Source organism: Eubalaena glacialis, chromosome 7 (genome assembly GCF_028564815.1).
Source record: "Eubalaena glacialis isolate mEubGla1 chromosome 7, mEubGla1.1.hap2.+ XY, whole genome shotgun sequence".
Taxonomy (NCBI): Eukaryota; Metazoa; Chordata; class Mammalia; order Artiodactyla; family Balaenidae; genus Eubalaena; species Eubalaena glacialis.
The window spans coordinates 24367847-24390011 of NC_083722.1; the positions used below are offsets into that span (position 1 = coordinate 24367847).

General features: G+C 53.5%; 3 protein-coding genes across 15 annotated transcripts; 2 read left to right on the forward strand and 1 right to left on the reverse strand.

Moving 5' to 3' along the window:
* Positions 1-1444: 1444 nt before the first annotated feature.
* On the forward strand, positions 1445-8867 carry PPT2 (palmitoyl-protein thioesterase 2). Of its 6 annotated transcripts, none has more exons than XM_061196057.1 (9): positions 1445-2065; positions 2570-2763; positions 3009-3162; positions 3630-3725; positions 3815-3922; positions 4722-4805; positions 4925-5009; positions 7824-7878; positions 8059-8867. In XM_061196057.1, exons 1-9 carry the CDS (start codon positions 1927-1929, stop codon positions 8200-8202), a joined length of 1059 nt encoding a protein of 352 aa, XP_061052040.1. In that variant the 5' UTR covers positions 1445-1926; the 3' UTR covers positions 8203-8867. The 6 variants fall into 6 exon arrangements, with proteins under 6 accessions (XP_061052040.1, XP_061052039.1, XP_061052042.1 ...); XM_061196056.1 differs by having other exon boundaries at positions 1445-2061; positions 2548-2763; XM_061196059.1 differs by having other exon boundaries at positions 1445-1653.
* Positions 8868-9806: 939 nt separating this feature from the next.
* On the forward strand, positions 9807-12642 carry EGFL8 (EGF like domain multiple 8). Of its 2 annotated transcripts, XM_061196062.1 has the most exons (9): positions 9807-9869; positions 10384-10512; positions 10726-10848; positions 10956-11068; positions 11169-11264; positions 11372-11542; positions 11633-11712; positions 11790-11943; positions 12243-12642. In XM_061196062.1, exons 2-9 carry the CDS (start codon positions 10412-10414, stop codon positions 12290-12292), a joined length of 888 nt encoding a protein of 295 aa, XP_061052045.1. In that variant the 5' UTR covers positions 9807-9869; positions 10384-10411; the 3' UTR covers positions 12293-12642. The 2 variants fall into 2 exon arrangements, with proteins under 2 accessions (XP_061052045.1, XP_061052046.1); XM_061196063.1 differs by lacking the exon at positions 11790-11943 and having other exon boundaries at positions 12243-12641.
* AGPAT1 (1-acylglycerol-3-phosphate O-acyltransferase 1) lies at positions 12550-22116 on the reverse strand. 7 transcript variants are annotated; one of them, XM_061196066.1, is made up of 7 exons: positions 21949-22116; positions 15591-15787; positions 15230-15363; positions 14739-14914; positions 14488-14583; positions 14291-14363; positions 12550-13778 (listed from the first exon to the last, which is right to left on the reverse strand). In XM_061196066.1, the coding sequence occupies exons 2-7, from the start codon at positions 15776-15778 to the stop codon at positions 13594-13596; spliced, it is 852 nt and encodes a 283-aa protein (XP_061052049.1). In that variant the 5' UTR covers positions 15779-15787; positions 21949-22116; the 3' UTR covers positions 12550-13593. The 7 variants fall into 7 exon arrangements, with proteins under 7 accessions (XP_061052049.1, XP_061052050.1, XP_061052052.1 ...); XM_061196067.1 differs by lacking the exon at positions 21949-22116 and adding an exon at positions 21487-21681; XM_061196069.1 differs by lacking the exon at positions 21949-22116 and adding an exon at positions 21487-21681 and having other exon boundaries at positions 15591-15823.
* Positions 22117-22165: the final 49 nt, after the last annotated feature.

Here is a 22165-nt window from a genome sequence, read left to right on the forward strand (position 1 = left end):
GGGAGGCAGCGAGCAGGTGCTCAGTGGCTTCAATACCCCAGTTCCCTCTGGATCTTGTTCACCCCAGTCAGGCCTCCCCCTCCTCAGCTTCCCTCAGAGTCCCTGTAAGATCTCAGGATCTTCTCCCAAATCCTTGGCTCTTAGTTTTCCCCCTGTAGGAGAGATGACTGAATGAGAGAGAACCGTAAAAACAAAAACAAACAAACAACAAAACAAAACAAAACAAAATAGAGAGAGAGAGAAAACCGTGTGCAGAGTTGAGGCCGGCCATGGCCTGAAAAGTTCCCAGGGTTATGACCTCGACCTGCCACCCTGGCCTGGGATGAATCGGGAGGTAAAGTGAGAGGCTCTGGTCTATAGCAGTTCAGAGGTAGGAGGCCTGTGGTGTGTTGGGGGCTGGGGGTTGCAGGGTAGGACGAAGAGGAAGCTTGGGGGATAAATAGATACCTTTCCTCTCCAGGATGAAGGAGCTGAAGCCCGCTGGGAGGAGGGGATGGATCAACTGCTCATTGCTGGCAGCTCGGTTTGGGAATACGTGCTTGGTCCCCCTTCCCCCCTTTACTTATTGGGCTTCTTAGGGTTTCCAGGGCCCTCAGTGTTCAGATCCATTCCTGAAATCCCACCCACCCACCACCCCCGCCAAGACGCAGCGCCATTGCCTGAGTCGACCTGGGGGCACAGCAGTAACTGCAGTCTTTTTATTTTGCTTATTGTATCTTGGGAGCTTGTCCGTGGGGATGGGGGCTGAAGATCAGCAGTCAGCCAAGATTGACCAGAGTTGGGCTTTTTGCAAAAACGTAACTGGGAGTCATTATTACCCACCCCACCTTCCCCCTTTAGACTAGTACTTCCCGGCCCCCGTCTGAGGCAGTCGCTCTCCGGAGCTCTGTCCTTCCCCTCCGACTCCAGGCAGAAACTACAGAGCTGTAAGAGAGGCGCTTGCCAGGGCGATTCCCAGGCCCCAGAGATTTAGATCACAGCCCCATACCGCTCACTCTGGCTTCTAAGGCGTTCGCGTGAGCCCCTAACCCACTACCGCCACCCCATCCTCTACACAACTCGGGGCGAAAGTTGGTTTTATTGGGAGAGACTTAGACTGGCAAAGACCTTGTGAATAGAGAGAGGAATTCAGAGAAGCTGCGATTTTTTATTTTTATTTTTTAAATCAAGGGAAACGTCTTTAAATGCTAAGTAAAAGCCCTAACCCGGGCACCTGGGTATCGGTAGGGGTCACAGGTGGAGAGGTGCGGGACGCCTGGAGTTCAGAAGTCCAGACCGGGTGGGAGCTGTGGCTTTGCAGTGCCCGGGTCCTGTTCTGGGAAGCCTTGTTAGCTGTGGCTCCTGAGAGAATCCCCCGGAGGACGCCTCTGAGTAAGGAGCCGCCCACAAGGAGTTCCAAGTTCAGGGCGGGGTTGTGGAGTCGCTCTGGTGGAAAGACTCATCCGAAAGCAAACAAGCCCGAGTCAGCGCTGCCCTAGGGGCCCTCCGCCTCTGGGGGGCGGGGTGTGTGTGTCACAGATGGGCCCCGGAGTAGAGTAGGGCAGAAGAAACTGGGCCAAGCTGCACTTTTACCTCGAGGGGCCTCGAGGGGCCTCGAGGGCTCTCCGTGTCTCTGGAGACAAGGGCACTACACGCACTTCAGGATGAAGAGTTGTAAGACGCAGATCCGGCGCGGGCGGGAGGGAAGGGCTTAGGAGTAGGGTCCGCCTGGGCTACCTTCAGCCCTCATCAGACGGACGACGAAATGCGAAGGACTGCCTTTCCCCAGTCTGTTCTCCCAGCGCCTCCCTGGGGAAAGAGAACTCCGTGTTCCGTTGCGGAGCCGGACGCCTGAATTGGGAAGTAGGGCGAATCAAGGCCGGGAAATGGGACCTTGGGTCGCTGCTGCCGCAGGGACTGAAGAGGCAGTCTCTCAATTCCCAGGACATGTTTGCTGCTTCTGCCTCTCCCCGCCGGTCTAAATGGATCGCTCCACCTATTTCCTCCCCCGCTCTTTGGGCGGAATGGATTGTTCCATTGCCCCTCCAGTCTCCGGCCTGCGTTGCGGGGGACACAGGCATGGTTGGTAGGGAAAGCCCCGGACGTGACGGCTGAGTGCGACCCTGAGCAGCCTCCCCTCTCCCATCTGGTCATTCCCCTGCGCGCGTTCTCCTTACACCCTTCCCCTCCCCCACGTGGGTTCCAAGCTGCATGGAAGTAAACAGCGGGCAGAGCGAGGCTCACGGACCCAGGCCTGGTGGGAGTTTGCACTCTCCAGGGGTCCTGCGCTGCTGCTCAGGGGTCTTTCTTGCAAAACCCCGGTCTTGCATGGCTGGGATGATGCATTAGGAAGATGCTGGCCTGGGGACAGAGTCCCCGCTGAGTTAGGGACGGGGCTTGGGTGAGCGTCAGTGCGTCTACAATGTGGTTGTGGGGTGTGTTTGTGGGGAGAGGACTAGAGTAAAAGTAGGATATTTTGTGACAAGGACCTGGTGTGGGAACGGGCAGGGGAGGCTTGATTGCCGGCGTCTGTTCGGAAGGCAGGGGGTGTTGTCATCTCTCTCACAGGCCCTCATCGCCCCCTTCTCAGGCGGGAGCATGCTGGGGCTCCCGGGGCTGCGGCTCCCCCCGGCGGGGTTCCTGCTCCTGTTGCCATTCCTGCTGCTGCTGCTGCTGCCCGCAGCCCCCGCGCCCCATCGGGCTTCCTACAAGCCGGTCATCGTGGTGCATGGGCTCTTTGACAGCTCGTACAGCTTCCGCCACCTGCTGGAATACATCAACGAGGTCTGACAGGGGACCCACGGTTGTGGGGCGTTGGTGGCGTCTTCAGAGGCTGGGGAAGGAGAATGGGGAACTGAATGCTGGGCCTGCCAACTTCCTCGGGGAGCTGGTGCTGGCGTGGGGAAAGTCTGGGGACGAGAGATCCTTGGTTCTAGCAGGGCACAGTAGGCATGTGGGCGCTGGCCAGGGGGCGGTGTGGAGGGGCTTCATCGTCCATCCCCGGTTGGGGCATTGCCCCCTTTCCACAGACACACCCTGGGACTGTGGTGACAGTGCTCGATCTCTTCGATGGGAGAGAGAGTTTGCGGCCCCTGTGGGAACAGGTGCAAGGGTTCCGAGAGGCTGTGGCCCCCATCATGGCAAAGGCCCCTCAAGGGGTGCATCTCATCTGCTACTCGCAGGGTAGGCACCCTCCCCCACCCCAGCTCCTAAGCCCTATCTGAGGCTTGATCCTTATCTGAGGGACACTGCCTAGTGTTCCCTTTTTTGAGCCACATTGCTTCAGCCAGAGCCCTGATACTTGAGCCCTCCTTTTCTGACTTCCCTCAGTACCTGGGTCTTATCTCTGTGTGTGTCCTGAGTGGGAGGGAGGCTCCCTGCACTGCTGCCCCTTTCTTTGCCCATTACCCATGGTTCTTGGGCACAAAAGGTAGTGGGACAGTAAAAAGCACCCTACAGTTAGGCGGGACACCCAGTATCGAATTCTGGCTCTGTCACTTACATGACGTGGATGTTTTGACACAGGGTGTGTGCCTTCTCTGGGCCTCAGTTTCCTTTAGGTACACTGTGTGTGTGTGGGGTGCGGACGGGGGGGCAATGTTGGCCCGGCTGTCCCTAAGTCCCTGCCCAATGTGGTGTTCTGCCTGCAGGGGGCCTGGTATGCCGGGCACTGCTCTCTGTGATGGATGAACACAATGTGGATTCTTTCATCTCTCTCTCCTCTCCACAGATGGGACAGTATGGAGGTGAGTGGGCACTGTGGGCTCCATAGGGGGGGCCCTGAGTCTTGAGGGCACAAGTTTGGAGCCACCTGGCACTGCTGTTCTCTTGCCAGACACGGACTATTTGAAGTGGCTGTTCCCCACCTCCATGAGGTCTAACCTCTACCGCATCTGCTATAGCCCCTGGGGCCAGGAATTCTCCATCTGCAACTACTGGCATGGTGAGTAGGACCTGCCAAACTGGGGCCTCCATGGAAAGGGCATCCTGGAGGATAGGGCCTGCTGCTCCCACCTCTACCATAACCAACAGCAGTGATAATGATAACTTAACCGTTATTGAGCGCTTACTATGTGAACAGGCATTGTTCAAAATGCTTTACGTGTATCACCTTATTTGCCTTAGAGAGTATAGCCTGCTGCAGGGGTTGGTCGACTGTATCATTAAAGGGCCAGATAGTAAATATTTTGGGTTTTGCAGGCCGTACAGTCTCTGTCACAACCACTCAGTTCTGCCACAGTCATGTGAAAGCAGCCATATATCGTATGTAAATGAATGAGTGTGTCTGTGTTGGCGATAAAATTTATTTACAGAAACAAGCAGTGAACTGGATTTGGCTAATGAGTCATAGTTTGCAAACGCCTGGTATAGTTCTTAAGACCATGGATGCTGCTGGGTCCAGACTGCTTGGGTTTGAAGCCTGGCCCTGCGGCATGACTTTGGGCAAGTTACTCAACATTTCTGTGACTCAATTTTCCTCATCTGTATAATGATATAGTACATACATTATAGGGTGGTTATGAGGATTAAATAAATTAATGAATGTAATGTACTTGGAACAGTATCTGGCTCATAGTAGGTGTTAGAAAAAGATGTTTGCTATTATGTTTACAATTATGGCTACTATTATATTACTATTCACCTTGTCTATTACTTTAGCCTCCTGATTGGTCTTCCAGCCTCTGGTCTTGCCTCTTCTCCCTGCTTCTCTGACAACCTTTCTAACTGCTGTTTGTACCCAGACCCCCACCATGATGACTTGTACCTCAATGCCAGCAGCTTCCTGGCCCTGATCAATGGGGAAAGAGACCATCCCAATGCCACTGGTAAGACCCCAGGCTCCTACCCTGGTCCCATTTTCTGCTTCTCTGACCCCCTGTGTTCCCCTCTCCAACCTGGCCTGACCCCTGTGACTGACTCAGGCTCTCTTCTTCCCACCCTGCAGCTTGGCGGAAGAACTTTCTTCGTGTGGGCCGCCTGGTGCTGATTGGGGGCCCTGATGATGGTGTCATTACCCCCTGGCAGTCCAGGTAATAAGGGACTGTGTGGCCTGAAGATTGGCTAAGGACACCCCAGCCCCCACCAATCTTTATCTCATTTCTAAAACTGGCCTGCTCCTTCCACTGTTCAGTTAATACCCCTACCCTCCATTCATCTTGTCACCCAAGACCAAAACCTGGGAGTCATCTCCTAGCCTCTTATATGTAGCCAGTCACTAAGCCCTGCTGACTCTACTAGGTGGAGTCTGCTTGCTCTCCATCCCTACCAACCCCTCTTTGTAAAAACTTTTAACTTTGAAGTATTTACAGATTCATAGGAAGCTGCAAAGATAGTTTAGAGAGGTCCCGTGTATCCTTCACCCAGTTCCCCCCAATGGTTGCATCCTGTGTAACTATAGCACAATATCAAAACCAGGAATATGACATTGGTACGTGTATATAATTCCATATGCCATGTAATCACATTTCCTACCACCTCTTTTACTTACCTGGTCTACTGTAATAGCCTCCAGCCTCGTCCTCTCTATCCTATTCCTCAGGAAAATCCATGGCTTCATGGCACTATGTGCCTGCCTTTGATCATCATGAGTGATCTGAAATGTCACCTGATCTACTTTAGTCACTCAACAAATACTCTGTGTGCCTAGGCACTGTTCTGGGTCCTGGGGGTGCAGTAGTAAATGAAAGAGAAGTCCATGGTGTTATGTAGCTTACATTCTTGTGGGGGAGACAGATAATAAATGTAAATCTATATGCCAAAGGGTGATAAAAGAAGGCAGGGGAAGGGATTAGAGGATGGCCAGGGCCTATATTAGCTGGTGGCCAGAGAAGTCCTTCTGGAAGAGTTGCCATTTGAGCAGAGACTGAAGGAAGTGAGGGAAAAGAGTTGTGCATCAAACTGGGGGAAGAACAACCCAGGGGAGAGGAGTAGCACCTGCAAAGGCCCTGGGGCAGGTCTGAGGAATAAGGAGGCCCATGTGGCTAGAGTGCAGGGAGCTATGGAGAGGGTGGGAGAGGAGGTGAAAGAGGTAGCAGGGACCAGTTACAGAGAGCCTTTGTGGGGCAAAGTAAGCCCACCCCCTTTTTTCCTGAAATATACACAACATGAAATTTTACCATTTTTAAGTGTATAGTTCGGTGGCATCAAGTCCATTCACATTCTTGTGTAAGCATCACCACTATTTATCTCCAGAACCTTTTTTTTCTTCAAATTGAAACCTCATACCCTTTAAAGAATGGTAAATCCCTCATCCCTGCCACTCCCTGGCCCCTGGCAACCATGGCCCTTGATTTTTGAAAACTCTGAATGAGACGGGAACACATTGGAAGGTTTTAAGTGAATGAGTAACATGCCTTATAATAGTTAGAGATGGGATTTATTTTTATCTCATTTCAAACTATCCTGTGAAGATAATAATGGCTCAAGGTTATATAGCACCTTTTATGTCCCAAAGCATTATGCTAAGTACTTTTCAAATAAAGCTCATTTAATTCTCACAACAACCCTATAGGGTGATTACTATTATCCTCTTCTGACATATAAGGAAACTTAAGTACAAAGAGATTAAATAACCTGCCTACATTCATAGAGTTAGTAAGTGGTGAAGTCAGGCTGTCTGACTTAACCACAATGTTTTGCTTCCTCTCTACAAAGGAGGTATTCTTATACAGGGCAAAGAAGATAAGCAACATGATCAACCACACACAGTGGGGAGTGTGTGGCAGAGCTGGAGTTTAAATCCAGGTCTTTGTGCCCCTACTGCTTTCCTACCGTATGAAATCCAGCCCTTCAACAAGGCCTCCAGGCCTCCAACCCAGCACCCCACGCACCCAGCTGTGCCTTACCTCTGTGCTGCTCTTGCTGTTCCATTTGCCTGGGACAGCCTTCCTTAGTCCAGGGTAATCGCTGGGAAGCCTTTGTTGATGCTCTAAAACTAGGGTAGTAGCCTCTCCTCTTTGCTCCCATAGCCCATATTGGCATTTGTTCAGTTATTTATGGCCTGTGTCCACTCAGTGCCCATGCCAGTTAAATATTCTTAATTTAAAAAAAATTAAGAACTTTTTATTTTGAAATAATTTCATACTCAAGAAATTACCAAAGTGGTACAAAGCAATCTTGTATCCTCTTCACCTAGATTTCCCAAATGTTAACATCTTACCGAGTTTACATTAGCATCCTCTCTCTCTCCCTCCTTCTCTCTCTCTCTCCATATATATATATACACACATATATATGTACGGAGTATGTGTGTGAACCATTTGAGAGCAGGTTGCATGGTATCTCTTCACCCTTGAAAACTTCAGTATGTGTCTATTTTCTATGTACAGTACATTCTTTTACATATCCACAATACAATGATCAAAATCAGGAAATTAACATTGATACAGTGCTCTGTAGACCTTATTCAAATTTTCCCAATTGTCCTTATAGAAAAAAATCCAGTGCAAGATCCAACCCAGGATCCCGTGTTGCATTTAGTTGTCATGTCTCTTTAGTCTCTTTTAATCTGGAATACTTCCTTGGTCTTTGTACACGACCTTGATATTTTTGAAGCGTATGAGCCAGCTATTTTATAGAATGTCCCTCAGTTTGGGTTTGTTGGCTATTTCCTCATGATTAGATTCAGATTATGCATTTTTGATGGGAATTCTGCAGAAGTGATGCTGTACCCTCAGTGCATCACCTCATGAGGTACATGATACCCAGTTAAATATTGGTATTTTGAGTGTCCTCCTTGCTGCTTGTGTCCTCAACAGGCCATGAGTTCCTGAAGAACCCTAGCCCACCTTGATTTTCTCCAGCTCTCCTGATAACCTCCCCCTTACCCCCCAATCTTTTTGTAGCTTCTTTGGTTTCTATGATGCAAATGAGACGGTCTTGGAGATGGAGGAGCAACTGGTGAGTTCATTGGAATTACTTTCCCTTTCTGCGCGCACTGTCCCAGCTGTCTGTGGCTCTCTCTGCCACTGACACGGGAGTTGAAAGGTTCACCCTGTGGGGAGGGGGTCTGGGACACGAGCAGGAACTTACTTTGTCCTCCCTATGTCTTTCTTCCATGCCCCTTTGCCCACCTTGAAGGTTTATCTGCGGGATTCTTTTGGGTTGAAGACTCTCCTGGCTCGGGGGGCCATAGTGAGGTGTCCAATGGCTGGGATCTCCCACACGGCCTGGCACTCCAACCGTACCCTTTATGAGACCTGCATTGAACCTTGGCTCTCCTGAGGGATCCCTCAGGAACCCCCCAGCCCAGAGACCAAGTGGTAGCCTTGGATGTCAGGCCCTGGTGTGCCCGTGACCACCTCATTGCTCCCCCACTGCCCCCACCAACCAGGGCTCCCAGGGCCCCTTCCTCCGCTCCTCTGTGAACGACAAATCCTGGTTTCCGCCATCTTGTGTCCTCTCGTCTGGGGCTTGCTCCGAGCTCTCCCATCCTCTTAAGGCCAAGCGTGGCGAGTGAGAAAGCGGGTTAACTCGTGGCTGCTCCTACTGCTGCTCTGCGTCTCTGGCTGGAGATGGAGGACCCAGCCCCTGCCCACCACAGGGGTCTCCTTCCAGGCCACTCAGGACATTTTTAGCTTCTGTTTTCCCCATGTTCGCTGTTCGTCTGAACTCCCCTGTTGTGAGCCCTCCCAACCCCCAGGAAGGACCACCCATGAGAGTGGGGTTCCGAGGCTCCCCTATGGGGACATTTCCGTTCTTGAAGTGTCAGTGTTGGGGAATATCTGTGGCCTGTGAGGCCCATCTCAGGTTTGGGGATCCCCCAGTCCCTATGTTCAGTATTGGGGTGCCCTTGGGGAGCCCAGTTTCCTTGAGGCTCCAGCCCCTCTTTTAGCTACCCTTGAATGGGTGTTACCCTGTATTTATGGAAATAAAGTTCCATTTACTCAGTTTGGCTTGACTCATTTCCAGGTGAGGGAGACCTGGCTCCCCAAGGAGGGTGGGGATGGAGAGCCTGAGGCCCGGGTGCCCGGATGCCTGGTCTGGGGTGGGACCCCCTTGGTGTTTCCGCTCTCTCAATGCCCATTCTGTGTGGGTTCCTGATTCTCTGCGGGTTCTTTCCTGCTGAGGACAATTCTCTTCCTGTCCCAGCCTGTGATTGGGGGGCTGAGCCCAGGGCTCTAGTGGTTTGGGCCCCAGCCTCATGGGTGGAATGCGCCAGCCACCCCCAGGCTAGACGAGGGGGCTAAGGGTCAGGGTGGGCATTTGTGGTGCCCCTTTTTGACCTTTGTAGGCCAGAGCTGGGTGAGGGGCTGGACAATGAGCCTCCTCTTCCTCGAAAGAAGGAATCTTGGTGGAGACAATAAGGCCCTGTCTGCTCTGGCATGGGGGGCGGTGGCTGACTCAACTTTGCATACCCCCCACCAGGCCCTAACAAATGTCATCAAGAAATGGGGGCAATTTTCCCTTTACTTCCCTGGACAGTCCCCACCACACGCTTCTTTCTCTCCTCATCTGATCTTGCCTTTTCTCCCATGACTTGACCCCACTTTGTTCTCTGCCAGCTCTGCCTTTTCCTGCCCCTCAGCTCTTCCCTAGTCTGTGTTGGGTTGAAGGGTGGAGGGCAAGGGCCAGGGGTACTGCTGGTGTTTAAAGCTAGTAGTCTCTGCTGATTTGGGGGAGTTCCAAAAATAAGGGGCCTCATAGGGTTGAGAAGAGACTTCTAAGGGGCCCTTTGCTTGGCTGCGGGGGGTGAAGGTAGTGGGATCTGGACCCCACTGAACTGACCAAGCTCTAGCTGTGGAGGAGGCTTGTGGGAGGGGGCAGGAATGGGAGGGCTCTGTCTGGCCCGCCCCTCCTCTCCTTTGCAGCCCGCCCAGCCCGCCCACCAGTCTGAGCTGCTGCTTCTGAGGCTGGTGGCCTGAAGTCTCCAGGAGAGGGGGAAAAGACAGGTGGGGAGAGAACGTCAAGGGGGAAAGACTGGGGGTCACTCAGAGTCTTAGAGTGAGTGTGAGTTGGGTGTGTTGTCTGAGTGAGGGGAGTGGGTCCAGGGTGTATGTGGTGGTGTGGGTGCGTGAGGGTAGCAGGAATGTGTTTAAGGTGGGGTTTCCAGGTGTGTGTGTACAAGGTGTAAAGGGGTGTAATGGTGCATATCTGATATTTTGAAGGTAGGAGGATTAGGATGGAAGAGGGCATGTCAGAGACAGGAGGGTCATGAGGGGAGGTGGAGGGAGTGTGTCGGGCTGTGAGCTTGTATGGTGCCGCACGGACCATGATGTGCTAGAGGAAGGGGGGTGTTATTTAAATGTACCTGCAGGTGTAGACAATCCTGGTGGCTAGTGCAAGCGTGCAAATGAATGTCCTGCCCCACTTAAAGGGCACCAGCAGACTGCCCTTGGAAGGGTTGGAACTGGAGAAATTCACAGGAGAGGGGAAGGGCCTCCATTAACCTCTTCTTGCCTGCAGCTGGCAGAGTCTGAAGTCAAGGAGAAACATGGGGTCCAGGGCTGAGCTGTGCACTGTCTTAGGCGGACTCTCATTCCTCCTGCTACTGATGACAGGCGAGGGGGCCAAGGGTGGATCCCTCAAAGAGAGGTGATAACAGAGGGGGCAGGGCCAGGGGTGAGGTCTTCATGAAACCTGCTGGGGGTGGGGCTTCACAGGCGGCAAAACAAAGTTTAGAATGGCGGGGAGGCTGTCATTTTTAGGGAGGGTGGGGCCTCAGTGGAGCCTGAAGGGAAGTGGGGCTCCTGGCTCCCCAGGGCCTGGCCCACTCAATGCCTCTCACTTTCCCCCGCATGGGTGCAGTCAGGGGGTCTGCTCCAAGCAGACGCTGGTGGTCCCACTCCGTTACAACGAGTCCTACAGCCAACCCGTATATAAGCCCTACTTGACTCTGTGCTCTGGAAGGCGTGTCTGCAGCACCTACAGGTGAGGGGTGGGGAGCCTGGGCTCTGGGGTCTCTCGAGAGGAACGAACCCCCAAAACCGGGACCAGGACCCATATGCCAATGTCCAGAGCCCGGCGCTGTGTTCCAGGACCACGTACCATGTGGCCTGGCGGGAGGTGAGGAGGGAGGTGCAGCAGACCCACGCCGTGTGCTGCCAGGGCTGGAAAAAGCGGCATCCCGGGGCGCTCACCTGTGATGAAGGTGAGGCTGGGTCTTCCCAGGCCTCGGGGGAGGTGCGCCCCGCCGGGCTGGAGAGCCAGGCCTTCCGCTCGGTTCTGAACCCCGCTTCCTGCGCCCGCAGCCATCTGCGCCAAGCCCTGCCAGAACGGAGGCGTCTGCGTTCGGCCAGACCAGTGCGAGTGCGCCCCGGGCTGGGGTGGGAAGCACTGTCACGTGGGTGAGTTGGCTCGCCCTCCCTCGGGGTGGCGCCAGGACCTCCCTACCCGCCGTGGCGCCCCCCCTCCGCCCCGCCCCCCTCAGCCCCCTCCTCTTTCCGGTAACTAGACGTGGATGAATGCAGGACTGGCGTCACTCTCTGCTCGCACGGATGCTTCAATACAGCAGGCAGCTTCACCTGCGGCTGCCCCCGGGGCCTGGTGCTGGGCCCGGACGGGCGCACTTGCGCAGAAGGGGCCCCAGAGCCCCCAACCAGTGCCAGCATCCTCAGCGTGGCCGGTGAGTGGGTGGGTGCGTGGGGCATGCGGAGGGCCGGACCAGAGGCAGGGCCAGGGCAGTGGTCACGCTCGGCTCGCTCCTTTGTCCCAGTTCGGGAGGCTGGACACGATGAGCGTGCCCTGAGGCGGGAGATTCGCGAGCTGCGAGGGCGCCTGGAGCGGCTGGAGCAGGTGAGTGCAGATGCCTGGGGCCAGGTCTGGGTGGCAGACCCCACCCCCAACACCCTGAGGTGTCTCTTCCTTTGTAGTGGGCCAGTCAGGCTGGGGCCTGGGTCCGAGCAGTGCTGCCCATGCCCCCAGAAGAGCTGCAGCCCGAACAGGTGGCAGAGCTGTGGGGCCGAGGCGACAGGATTGAGTCTCTCAGTGACCAGGTTCTGCTGCTGGAGGAGAGGCTAGGTGCCTGTGAGTCCCCATGCCCCTCTCTGTGGGGACCCCCATCTCCCAACAGCTGCCCCCAGCTCTTCCAGACACCTTTTCCCAACTCAGTTTTCTCTTGTCCAAAATCTCTTCTCCTCCACTCACTCACCCCATACCTTCCCCAGATTTCCGCACTTTACCACCCCTTCTCCTGGTCTGTCTCCAACTTGGTGGTTCCACTTATTGGTGAGTGAGACTGTCAATCCTTCAGTGTCCAGGGCCCACTCCAGGCATCCAGGAAGTCCACAGTCAATGTGTCTGCCTGTCTCCTTGTCATTAACCAGGCTCCTGTGAGGACAACAGCCTGGGCCGAGGCCTCAATCGGCGGAGCTAAGGAGCCTCTGCAGAGCCCCTGCCCCACTAATTTATACAGAAACTGGACCCACTAATCCTCTGGGATTGGCCTGCTGGGGAGCTGCAGATAAGGTAATCTGCCACTAAGGAGCAATGAACAATGGAAACTTTGGAAAGCTGAAGAAAGGAGGAAGGCGGGTTGTCTTGGCCTGCCCCTGAGTCTTCCGGCTGGGGCAGAGGCCTGGATGAGAACTGCTTTTTTAACTCCTTAACAAACGCAGCCAGAAAGTGCCCAGATCTCTCTCAATCTTTATTCTCGGTTTCTTGCTGTTATCCAGATAATTAATAAAAATCAACCACGCAAAACTGGGTCCCACCCTCTCCTTTTGCTCCCAGCCCACCTCCGTGGTTGTGAGCACAGATCTGGGGTGGGAGGCAGGGAGTGGCTAATGCCACAGGGAGGAAATGAAAACTGGCTCAGAGAGGGGAAGCCTCAAAAGAAAGAGAAATAAATTAAAAGCCCTCCCATCCCCTCCAGCCAGGGTTCAGTTCCTTTCCCCAACTCCCCAGGGTGAAGTGAGTGCAGCACCTGATGTCTGCCTCTTCCCCTTGTGTCTGGTTAGAATGGTACAGCAGGGCTGTAGGGGGCTTGGTGGGGCCAGGACCACTGAACAACTATACCCAGGGGATGAGGGGAGGCAGAAATGTGGCATCCAAGAGTGTGCTCAACCCTGGGCACTTGGACGAGGGCAGGGATGAGACCTCTGAGTGACAGAGTCCAGCCCCCACTGACAGGAGGCTCCACGGGAAGGAGGGAGAAGGTGCTGAGGAATGTTTCCAGGATGAGCCTGGGAGAAGTATTCCAGGCATCAGCTTCCAGCCACAGCGTGAGGAGTCGCCCTCACAAATGGATGAGTCCACTGAATCCGTGGACATGGGAGTGAGAAATTGTTCCACAGAATGGATGAATCCACTGGCCAATGTGGGGTGGAGAGGTAGAGAAGACCACAAAGGAAGAGGGTCCACTGGGGACAGAATGGAGTGTTCCTACCCTTGTGTAGGCTGAACCACTGAAGATGAGGGGGAGGCAACTGTCCCACAGACAGGATGGCACAGAAGGTGGGGTTCAGGGTGGAGGTTGCACCTAGGCAAGAGTCTGTTGGGGGGCGGTGCTGGGAAGGGGGCAGGGAGCGGTGCTGTAACCACATTCACTTCAGAAGTTGAAGATTCCAAAGAAGAGAACAAGTGGGGAGAGGGGAAATGAGGAAGAGGGCTTGGCCCAGCTTCAGGCCCACTGGGCTGGCAGGTGTGGAGACGGTGGGGGGTAGATGGGAAGGGAGCTCAGAGCTGGGCCTCGCCCACCCCTCCAGGCTTCTTCAGATAGTCACCACCACCCCTGCCATCAGTGGAGATTTCCCGGAAAACGGTGAGCATGGAGTGTCGGACTGTGTCGGCCAGAGCTGGGACGTCATCTGGTGTCAGCCCTTCTGTGGGCACTGGGGGCAGCACCCGTACCTGACATCGCCCTGGGAGAGGGGTGAGCACCATCATGGCCTGTCTACCGGGAGTCTGCCCACAGGTTTCTGAGCTCTCCTGATACTTACTCCCCTCCTCAACCTTTCAGTTCTCTGCCCTGGACAACTCCCCCTCAGCTTACCAGCTGCCACCTGTTCTCTGCGGCCCTCCCACACAAAGCCTTCCCCAGCCCCAGTCCAGACACCTCAGCACCCTGCCAGCCCCACTGTCTGGGTTTAGTGTTTACCGCCAAATGCTGTAACTGCACACACAGGCTTTATCTTTCCGGCTAGACAGTAATGGCCTCTCTTGGAGGGACCAAGTGTTACCCATCTAGCAGGGTATAGGGGGTGCTTAATAAATAATAAATACTTATTGGCTGATGTGGGGTCACATCAGATGATCCTGTGGACATCTCAGTGCTGACGCTGACTGAAGCTCCTGCCCCATGGGGATGTCCCTCTAGCCTCTCCCATGGCCCTTCTGGCCACCCCCCAACCCCAGATCTGCACAGAGCCCTCACCTGAAGTGAAGCGGCGCTCCTTCTTGCAGTAGAAGTCTTGATAGGAGGACATGACTATAGGAACGATGGGAACCTGAGGGAGAGGAAGAGCGATCAGCCCACGGCTCCCTTCTGAGGTCCCAAGGACCAGCCTCTGCCAAGAGAGGAAGGGATGGTGGGGGCTTGAGGGTCAGTAGTAGACGGGAAGGAGTAATCACCTGGGCCTGCACTGCGAGGTGGAAGGCGCCACGTTTGAAGGGCAGCATGGAGCCATTGTGGTTTCTCGTGCCCTCAGGAAAAACCCAGACCCGTACCTGGGAAAGAAAGAGAGTCAAGGAAGACACACATATGGAGGGATCAGAGAATGGTTGTGATGCTGTAATGGGACTTCCGAGGCCTGGTGGCCCTGCACGTCAGTTTATTTACAACTATTCTACTCCATAACCCCCATTTCCCCAGGGTGACTCACATCCTGTGTGATCAGGGTCTGGGCGACCTCAGACATGACACTGATGGCATCCCCAGTGCGCTTCCGGTCAATGAAGATGACTCCCGCCAGCCAGCAGGCCAGCCCGGCAGAGCCGGCCCACAGTAGCTCGCGCTTGGCAATGGGCACACAGCGGCCTGGCAGTACCTCCATCATCCCTAGGGCAGAGGTGGGGGCGGGGTGAGGATCAGTGTCACAGGAAGCAGCCCACCTCACCCAGGTCATCACCCAGGGACTAGAGCTAAAGGAAGAGGCAGACCTCGGGGCGAGGGGTGGGGGAAGCCCCCGAAAGTAAGAGAAGGTGACTAAAGGTGTATTATCTTGCTTATGAGGGCAGCTCTACCCCAGGGAAAGAGGCCTGCAGAGGGAGCAAGGGGGCAACGCCCCAGACGAGGGAGGGTGGAGGACCTCTAGGGGAGGCGATCCCAGGGAGGGCTGCAGGAGGATGGGCGTGGCTAGGGGAGGCGGCTCACCAAGCAGGTCGAGGGAGCTCTGGTGGTTGGAGACGACCACATAGGGCTGTGAAGGAGGGAAGTGGTGAGCCCCTCGTACCTCCACTCGGATCCCGTACAGGTATTTGATGTGGAGCAGCATCAGACGCAAGATCCTGTGGAGGTTCCACATGGCAAGGGGTTCCAGCGGGACCTGCTGACGTCCACCTGCAGGCCTCAGCCCCCCTCCCCCACCCCTGTCTTCCTGGGCATCTTTGCAGTCTGCTCCGCCTCCTTGTCCCTGGGCTCGCTCAGTGTCTCCTGCACACTCAGTGCCCTCCCCATCCACTGCTTGCATCTGACCCTAAGGTTCCCTCATCACCCAAAACCCCTTGCCCCTCACTTCATGTTCTCGACGTTGCGTCCTCGCACGGCACACACAGGGATGGCGAGCACAGCCAGGAAGAGGATCCAGCCGTTGTAGAAGGCCATCTTGAAGAAGTACTTGGCACTGGGGCTGCAGAACCACAGAGTGGGCAGCAGGAGGGCGAGCAGCAGCAGGAGAGTCCACAGCCCTGGCCACAGCTCCATTCTGGTCACCTGCAGGGGACGGGGCAAGGGCAGTGGGCCTGGTTCCTGGATGGGGGATGGGGCGGGCAAGGTGCAGAAGGCAGGGTTTGGGGGGGCTCTGGGGGCCAGGGCTCCCATTAAAACCTGTCCAGAAAGCCTCTCGAGGATGGGGGCGGTGGGGATGGGAGCTCAGGACTGCTCTCCCACCCCTCTCCCTGAAGGATCCAGATACATTCAGACATGAGACACAAGATATGGACATCCACAACTCACAGACACATGACAACAACAGGACGTTAATAATAGCTAACGCTTGTAGCTGGTAAGGATCTTAAAATGGTCTATCCCTCTGCCGTCCAATATGGTAGCCACCAGCCACATATGGCAACTGAGCACTTGAAATGTGGCCTAGTCTGCATTGAGGGGTGCTTAGAGATATAAAATACACATCAGATTTCAAAGACTTTCAATGAAAAACAGAATGTAAACTATCCCATTAATAATCTTTTATATTGATTACATTGTGAAATTATAACCTTTTGGACATACTGGGTTCAATACACTAAAATTAATTTTACCGTGCTTTTACCTTTTTAATGTAGCTACCAGAAAATTAAAAATTACATATGTGGCTTGCATTATAGTTCTGTTGGACAGGGCTGGTCTATATACTATGTTAAGTCCTTAAATATGAAACACACGATTTACGTTTTAAAGGAGATAGGCCCAGAAAGGTTAAAAAACTTACTTGAGGTGATATGACTCCTAAGAGGCACTTCCTAGCTTAAAGCTAAGCCGCTTGTGCTCCTAACCACTTGGTTATGCTGCTGCCTGTATATATACACACAAGTGCACACATAGCACGCAGCAGATACAGTGGAAATGACAAAACACTCACAGACATTCTCCAGGGGCTGACTGGCAAGAATAAAGGCTCTGTCACTAACTCAAACTCAGACACACACAGTCATACAAAGACTGACCTGTTCACACACATACGCAAATTTACAATCACACCCATGACCGGTAAAGGATGGTAAATTCATACCCAGTAAAACCCCTCTCCACCCAGGCAGGCTCCCTGTTCCCAGATAAACCCATGGACATACCTGTATCTATTAATCCTGCTTCCACAAACAGGCAAACAAATCCGACCACCCACTTCCCTCCCTCCCAGCAACACTGCAGGCAATGTGGTCAGGCATGCAGTGTGTAAGGCTTCACCAAGCGAAAAAAGGAGGGCAGAGAGTAAAAGGGTCATTACACCACCTGCCCTGGGAGAGGAAAGAGCTCGGGAGGAAGAGGCACAGGCATGCAGAATCTGCTTTTTAGGCTCTTCCTCCTTCCTCCACTCTGCCCCACGGTTTGGGGCAGGGTCACAATTCACAAAAACGGTGTTCAGGCAAATATCTGTCACTCGTATTAAGGCCAAAGGCACTCCCTTCCAATGACAGAAGGGCTGTGCTCCAAGGTAAGTCCATTGCCAAGGGCGAAGGTAACAGGTGATAGAGGAAATGGGACTCTGCCAGCTCTAGGACAATAGGCTTTCTGAGTTGCTTCATCCTACTGCCCCCGCAAGTTGGAACAAGCGTTTCTCCCCTGGACTATTTGCAACAGGCTCCTAACTCTTCCCCTTCAATCCATCTTCCACATGGCAACCACAGATGTTTCTGTGACACAAATGTGAGCATCTCTCTTGCCCAAAGGCCCTTCTTGACAAGTTGACTTCTGCTTACACCTTTGGCCACATCCCTACAAAAGCCTTTTCGCTCTAGTCAAACTGATTTACTTCAGTTCCTCAGACACACCATTATCTTTCATGCTTCTGTGCCATGAACATGCTGTTCCCTTTGGCTGGAATGTTCTTCTGCCTCTTCACTTGCCTTATACAGTTCAGTGTCACTTTTTGGAGGTCTTCCTGAACCCCTCCAGGCCTGTGTTTTCATTTCACTTTTACCTTGATCACTGATTCTCCAAGTGCAGAAAAATAAATTCTTGGACCTCACCCCAGACTATTGAATCAGAAGATTTGGCCATTGGCCCCATGAATCTGTATACTATTTTAAACAAGCCATCCAGGTGAGTCTGATGTGCACATAAGTTTGAGAACCACCTGTCTTGACACTAGACAGGGTGTAACCACTTGAGGTTATCTTTGTTTCCCTCCCTAACGTGTAAGCAGCTTGAGGACAGGGATTGTCTTATTCCCAATGCCCAGGATGGAAGGAAGCAGAGAAGATGCTCAATAAACATTTGCTGAACAGATTATAAGGCTGTGTACATACCCACATAGCCGTAATTAAGGAGACAACAGTTCTGAACACCAATCAGAGAGCTACCCTCTTGAGAACTATTAACTATGAAAAGAAAAGCCACCAAAAAAGCAATGAACACACCAGGACTAACAGTAACCTACTCTGGATATACACACACAATACAGGGTCACGGTGAAGGCAGAGTGACAGCAATCTAGACAAGATGGCACATACCATCTTGCACACAAGAGAAACATACAGAAAGGGGATTAACATGCCACAGGGGAAAGATGCCGCTGTCATCAAATACATGCCAACAGTGCAAAGAGCGGGGGACAGATAATGTACATGGCAGAGGTGACGCTGTGCTATGCACTGAGCTCCATGGACAGACTGTTCACAGGCACTCGATGTAACATGTGTGAAGAGACACAGGCCAGCGGGGTCGGCAAGGTAAGGCATATGGGGATGGTTCTTTAGGGACATGGAGGCCCAGTTACCTTTTTCTCTAATATGTGACATTAAGTGACTCTCTCCAGAGCAGGGATGTCCGAGGATTTATAAGCACAATGGAGTGCCAAGTGAGTTAATGAGCATACGGCTCACAAAATATATTGGCAATAAAATTATGAAATAAATAGTGTATGTAACCAGAAGCACACAAGCTGTGGACGTGTCACATCAGCACATCATGCGAAGGGGCACACGTGTGCGGTGTGAATTGGGACTGGGAAAACACATGCAATAAACAGGCCAATCCGATCACAACATGAGTGTGTGCTAGTCAGCTAAGCCACGAGATCCCACACACGAAGATGACTGCATATGGTGGGACTATGCACATAACCCGTGAGCCCAAACAAAATAAGGTATGATCTCTACATGCTAAAGTAAACATGCAAAGTAAACATAAGATGTGCAAGAAACATGAAACCACATAACAGATGCAACAGATGAGAACACACACATGTGAACACGTCAAGACTGGACAAGAGACACAGACATATGAGAAAAGGCAATTCTGATGGAAGATAACACATCATTTCTCCACAACCCATGGAGAGCACAGGACAAACTAGCCGCACACAAGCCATTAAACACATCAAAGGCACACCCACTCAATGTAGAAAACATGGCCCCCCACAAGGCATCTGTATGTCAGTAAGGGTCGAACACAGCATGGAAGGCCAGTGAGAAACAAGAGGTCCTGTGCCTTGAGAGAAACAGGTGTCTCAGGGCATCCCTAGGAAGCAAATTCTGCTCGGGAAAGGAGGGCACTAAACTGCCTTCTGCCTGCCACTACCCCCCAAGGGTCACGTGGGGCCAAAGGGCAAGAAAAGGAACTGGGGAAGGTGTTGGGGCTTTCCTCTCCAAGATTCCCTGTCCACACCCTCATCTCAAGTTCACAGGGTCTCCATCTCTCCTGCCTCGTATCTCTTCCATCCTTCTTCCCTCTCAGGCCCCCTCTCCTTTCCCCAGCAACCCTCTCCCAAGTCGGCCCGTATCCTTTTCCCACCAAGCCTCTCCCCAGCCCGCCCTCCCAGACCCAATCTTTCCCCCATCCCCTCCTCCACATCCCTTTTAGCCCCCTCCTCCCCCCTCCTCCCATCCCTTTCCTGCCCCCACCTCAGTGGGGTGGGGGGCCTGGGGGGCTGGCCCCCTCCCCAGCCAGGCTGCGGCAGCGGTGGTGGCGGGTGGCTGTGTCTCTGCCTCAGTCGGGGTGTCGGTGCCAAGGGGGCGACAGGATTTGGGGATGTCCTAGCCCCGGCCGATGGAGGGGAGGTGAGAGTGGGAGGCTGGGCCCATAGCGGTAGGAATGGTGGGGGGTTGTCCCCCCAGCTCCCTCCCTCCCTCCCTCCCGTCTCTCTGAGGGCTGGGGCTGCTACTGCCGCTATCCCCCGCCACCCCTCCCCACGCCCGCTGGTTTCCGGGGCTGGCCAGGAAGTAGGGGGCGGTGATGGGCGCCCTGTTTTGCCAATCGCCTCCCGGGGACCCAGGCATCTCCTCCCCACATCTTTCAGTCTCCTCTTGCTAGCTCCACCCCACGAGAGCTCAGCTGGGCTCCGTCTCGGTCTCTTTGGCCTTTTCTGGCTCCAGCTGCATCTTCTTTTCTCCAACTTCCTTTCAGCACACATGGCTTGCGTGTCCCTTGGTGCTGTATTCCTTCCTTGGCCCGTTCCTTCTCATTCTCCATCAGCTCTCCTCTTATTGTCAACTTGTTTCTTTTTTTCTCCTTAACTCCCACATCTGCTGCTTATTCCCTCCAACTCCAGCCCTTTTCCATCTCCCTCTTCCTGTTCCCCCATTCAAGTCCAAATATTTATCAAGCACCTACTATATGCCAAGCTCTGAGTTCTTCACCTCTCTTCTTTTTCTCTCCAGGACTCCATCTCACCCCACCTCACCTTCCAGCCCTCTTGTCTGGTTTCTGCCCTTTGTCCCTGCCACTATCTCCCAGCAGTCCAGCTCCCTCCTCCACTGACCTCCCCCCACCCTCCCCCTTCCTGGTCTTTGGAGAGAAGGGACACTCTCAGGCCCTCTCCCTGCCCTTTTCCTTCTGTGATGTACTTTAACCTCAGTACCTTTTCTTTTCTAGTTCCTTCCTTCCTATCAGTCTCCTTACTCACCCAAGCTGAGACTACCCCTCTCCTCAACATAGAAAAAATATACTCTTCTTCCAATGGAAACTGGGCATTAGGGTTGCTTTCTTGAAAAAATAAGTGAGGAAGAATGCTGATTCCTCTGGGATAAGCATGCCTCCTTAATTTTGTAGTATGTACCTAGCTCTCTCTCCAGCCCCTGCTGCCCTCTCCCCCATACGCCCATCATCCCCTTATCAGGATCATTCCATCACTCCTCCCTTCTTGGTCTCCACTTCTGCCTCTCAATAAGGTTTTTCCCTAAACCTCTACACGCTTCCCGAACACTAACCTCCCCTGCCGTAGGCAGCTCCTAACTTCTCACCGTCCCTCACTGAGTCACGTAGGAACTTTTATCAGGATGTTGTTGAAGAACCCTCAGCTTGTGTCTGGCCTCCACCCCCACTAGACACCTTTGCCCTGAAAGAGTTTACACGCCCTGAGGAACAAGATGTAAAGAACACTGGTAATGGGAGAACTGTTACCTAGTTCTGCTCCTTGAGCCACAGTGAGGGCCACTGACTGTAGAAAAGGCCCAAACTCGTACGAAAGGCCCAAACTCTGAAGCAGCTTGCCCAAGTCCCAGGGGTCCAGCCCAGGAGGAAGACCCCAGTTCTGCGGGGCACAGTACAAGAAGGAAGGGGCGGGCCTAACCCCTTTCCGCCGCGGGTCGCCTAAAAGGGGGTGGATCTTGCCTCTTCACCCACTCACAAAGGGGTGGAGCTAGACCTTTTCTGCTCTTTAAGGTTTAAAACGGTGTCTAGGGCAACTCTGTTCTACTCTGTCACATTAAAAAGGGGATGGGCCTTTACTTCATTTCTGCTCTGTAAATCACCTAAAGAGGAGCGGGCTGAGTCGTCCAGCCGAGGGAGATGGGTTAACACCAGCGCCGCAGATCGATGTTCGCACCATCCAAACGTCGGGCTAATCCCAGTTCTGCTCCTTTCTTCACTAAGAGAGAGGGGTGGACCCAAGTTCTGCTCTTTACGTCACCGAAGGAGGCTGGAGCCATTTTGAACCCTGCGACCCTAGCGTTTGTCCTCTTTTCCGAACTCTTCGCCGTCTTTTCCGACCTCGGCCAATCAGGTGCGAAAAAAACGGCCCAATCAGTCGAGAGAGACCGCAGTCGGAGGACCCGGATGAGGCCGAGACAAGGCCTTTGAACCCCAAACCCCGCCAATTGTAGAGCAGTCACCATGGCGACAATATAGCGGTGAAGGGGTGGGACCAGAGAAAGCTCAACTCTCATAGGATTGGCCCACCCCTTCCCTCCGCCTACCGCGCACGCGCGCTTTACCTCGCCTCCATTTTCCGTCGAGTTCTAGCCAATTAGTTGCTTTGGAGCTATACGCTCCAAAGTCCAAAGGAATCCGGACGGTCTCTGAAAGAGGAAGTAAAAGAAAGACAGGGGCTTGTAGTGGGCGAGGTCTAAGTAGTCTTGAGCCAATTGCTTCTGGCCTTTGGTTATGACTGGCAGCTACTCAGACGAATAAAGCCCTCCCTAGCCGGGGCGA